Source organism: Oncorhynchus kisutch, linkage group LG17 (genome assembly GCF_002021735.2).
Source record: "Oncorhynchus kisutch isolate 150728-3 linkage group LG17, Okis_V2, whole genome shotgun sequence".
NCBI lineage: Eukaryota > Metazoa > Chordata > Actinopteri > Salmoniformes > Salmonidae > Oncorhynchus > Oncorhynchus kisutch.
The window spans coordinates 81,365,888-81,369,800 of record NC_034190.2 but is presented as its reverse complement, the minus strand read 5'-3'; the positions used below and the strand labels follow the sequence as shown (position 1 = coordinate 81,369,800).

At 42.0% G+C, this 3,913-nt stretch overlaps 1 protein-coding gene across 1 annotated transcript in view; it reads right to left on the bottom strand.

The window, feature by feature from the left end:
- Positions 1 to 451: 451 nt before the first annotated feature.
- LOC109881064 (amphoterin-induced protein 1-like) overlaps positions 452 to 3,913 on the bottom strand; it is a 7,079-nt gene continuing 3,617 nt past the window's right edge. Inside the window, exon 5 of the mRNA XM_031794768.1 lies at positions 452 to 2,308. Within this exon, the coding sequence (XP_031650628.1) occupies positions 1,919 to 2,308 (390 nt within the window). The 3' untranslated portion in view covers positions 452 to 1,918. The remainder of the gene's footprint in view (positions 2,309 to 3,913) is intronic.

Genomic DNA, 3,913 nt, shown 5'->3' with positions numbered 1-3,913 from the left:
CAGAAATACTTTGGTTGTGCAAACCCACAGTTTTATCAGCTGTCAGGGTGGCTGGTCTCAGACAATCCCGCAGTAGAAGAAGCTGGACTTAGAGATCCTGGGCTGGTGAGGTTACACCGTGGTCTGCGGTTGTGAGGCCGGTTGGACGTGCTGCCAAATTCGCTAAAATAACTTTCGGAGGCAGCTTATGGTAGAGAAATTAACATTAATGTCTCTGGCAACAGTTCTGGTGGACATTCCTGCAGTCAGCATGGCAATTCCACACAAACTTGAGACATCTGTGGCATTGTGTTGTCTGACAAAACTGCACATTTTAGAGTGGCCTTTTATTGTCCCCAGCACAAGGTGTACCTGTGTAATGATCATGGTTGTTTAATCAGCTTCTTGATATGCCACACCTGTCAGGTGGATAGATTCACTAACAGGATGGAAACAAATTTGTGCATCAACATTTTAGAGAAACAAGCATTCTGTTCTTATGGAACATTTTATTTGAGCTCATGAAACACAGGGGCCAACACTTTACATTTTGTGTTTTTATATATATATATATATATATATATATATTCAGTATAATATCTCATCTCTTAGTGACTGGCCTCTTAAAACATAGCAACAATAAAATAAAATAAATAGCACTGTTTCTTCTTCCTAACAATGATTATAATTCTCCATTTTAGATAATTATTTTGGCAAAGGAGAAATGCTAACTAAAAGGATGGAAACAAATTTGTGCATCAACATTTTAGAGTAACAAGCTTTGACTTAACAAGGGTGAAGTCTTCGTACAGTAGTTGACCTATTCATAATTAAATCAAGTATCAAGTGAACCACAATGACCTTCTATTCCACTATTGTGCTCTGTTGCTATCTCATTATGACTAAATAACTATCTGACCTAACTATGAGGGAGTAGAATAGAAGTCACATTTCCTGGTTCCCACTCTGTCTGGTCTGTGGGCCGTAAGGTGACGCTTATTGATAACATGTTGCTCCTCTTCAGTATGACTCACTGGTAACGATTATTCATGACCTGCTGGTAGCAAACATAATAGAGAGTTTGGCCAACTCTGAAGACGTCTGTCTATCGGTCTGTCTGTCGGTCAGTCTGTCGGTCTGTCGGTCAGTCTGTCGGCCTGTCGGTCTGTCTGTCGGTCGGCCTGTCGGTCGGGGTGGAGGGGTATATACATAGAAATAGAATTACTGGAATAGACATTCCTATCCAAGTCAATGTTCTATGATGGGTGGACTGACGGCCATATTGAATGTACCCATGTCAGGAAGTAATATAAAGTCATTCCATTTCTATGGGTATAGCTTCCGTGTGTACGTACTAACGTGTACAGAAGACGCCCCCGCTAGTCTACTTCCAATCAGTAAATAGAAATAGGAGTCAGTCTACAAGGCTCATGTTCATGACTTTGATTATGTCATATGTATGAACAATTTATTTTCCCAAACGTGTTCATTTCTATTTTATATCCTTTCTTTAAATGTTTAAAATGGTGCACGTCTCATATTCTCTGTATCTCCACCAGGCAATGTCTTCCTGAGTACTGATACTGTCCAAACATGATATCCTCTTCCATCATTACTGTATCACAGGAAGGAATAGTGTCCTCCTACACTACTCTGTCAAGCTTTCACAGTATGTACTGTATATTTAAGTGCTACAAATTAAATGCTGGAACGGTCCTGACTATTGTCAATTGTCCTTGTTAATACCAAGGCAATGTGTTTAACACTCCCCTGAAGCTTCTCATTGGTCGGTTTGGTCAATTTGGGGAACTGTGATTGGCTTTCTGTCCAAGTTCCCACCTCCAGGAAGTATTCACAGTTTCATCCAATCACACCACATACATCACTGATCCATCCAATCACGTCACAGCGTACACCGAGCTCTCCGCTCCGTACCATCTCAGACCACTATGGGGGTGTCAGAGAAGACCAAACTAATAGACTCAGCCACAGACTTCTTCCTCCTTCCCTTCCCCAGTAATCCTCCCTCCTCATCCATCTCTCCCTGGTCCCCCCCCATATCGCTGGGGTTCACTTTCCCGTTCTGCCCAAGCTCCTTGGGGTCGATGAAGGCCACGTGCCTTGGGTCTGTGTTGTTGGCCAAGTCTTCCTGGCTGAGCATGGAGGAGTGGAAGGAGTCCTGGTGGTTGTTCTTGGGGCAGCAGAAGCATCGGCAGGGGGTCAGGTACAGGTAGATGAACACTAGGACCAAACTGGTCACGCAGCCCACCAGGGTGGTGTAGGCCGTACTCAGGTTCTCGCCATTTCCCTTCTCCGTGAAGTTATGCACCTTTGGGAATTGATAGAAATTAAGTTTAATTCATTTTAGATTTTGCAGACGCTCTAAATTGAATTGTATAGAATAGATTTGAATTTAATTGAATTTACAGTGGCAAGAAAAAGTATGTGAACCCTTTAAAATTACCTGGATTTCTGCACAAATTGGTCATAAAATTTGATCTGATCGTCATCTAGGTCACAACAACAGACAATCACAGTCTGCTTAAACTAATAACACACAGACAAATATACGTTTTCATGTCTTTATTGAACACACCATGTAAACATTCACAGTGCAGGGTGGGAAAAGTATGTGAACCCTTGGATTTAATAACTGGTTGACCCTCCTTTGGCAGCAATAACCTCAACCAATCGTTTTCTGTAGTTGTGGATCAGACCTGCACAACGGTCAGGAGGAATTTTGGACCATTACTTTTTACAAAAATGTTTCAGATCAGCACTATTCTTGGGATGTCTGGTGTGAACTGCTCTCTTGAGGTCATGCCACAGCATCTTAATCGGGTTGAGATTATGACTGACTGGGCCACTCCAGAAGGTGTATTTTCTTCTGTTGAAGCCATTCTGTTGTTGATTTACTTCTGTGTTTTGGGTCGTTGTCCTGTTGCATCACCTAACTTCTGTTGAGCTTCAATTGACGGACAGATTAGCCTTACATTCTCCTGCACAATGTCTTGATAAACTTGGGAATTCATTTTTCCGTCGATGATAGCAAGCTGCCCAGGCCCTGAGGCAGCAAAGCAGCTCCAAACCATGATGCTCCCTCCACCAGACTTTACAGTTGGGATGAGGTTTTGATGTTGGTGTGCTGTGCCTTTGTGTGCTGTGTGTTCCTTGCAAACAACTCACCTGTAGTTTCATCTGTCCACAGAATATTTTGCAGGTGCATCCAGGTGCACTTCAGACATGCAGCAATGTTATTTTTGGACAGCAGAGGCTTCTTCCATGATGTCCTCCTTGAACACCGTTATTGTTTAGTGTTTTACATATCGTAGACTCGTCAACAGAGATGTTAGCATGTTCCAGAGATTTCTGTAAGTCTTCAGCTGACACTAGATTTCTTCTTAACCTCATTGAGCATTCAGCGCTGTTCTCTTGCAGTCATCTTTGCGGATTGCCACACCTAGGGAGAGTAGCAACAGTGCTGAACTTTCTACATTTATAGACAATTTGTCTTACCGTGGACTGTCTTTTAGAGATACTTTTGTAAACCTTTCCAGCTTCATGCAAGTCAACAATTATTAATCTTAGGTCTTCTGAGATCTCTTTTTTTCAAGGCATGGTTCACATCAGGCAATGCTTCTTGTGAACAGCAAACTCACATTTTGTGAGTGTTTTTTATAGGGCAGGGTAGCTCTAACCAACATCTCCAATCTCGTCTCATTGATTGGACTCCAGGTTAGCTGACTCCTGACTCCAATTAGCTTTTGGAGAAGTCATTAGCCTAGGGGAGCTCACATACTTTTTTCCAACCTACACTGGTGAATGTTTGAATGATGTATTCAACATAGACAAGAAAAATACAATAATTAGTGTGTTATTAGTTTAAAGCAAACTGTGTTTGTCTTATTGTTGTGGCTTAGATGAAGATCAGATC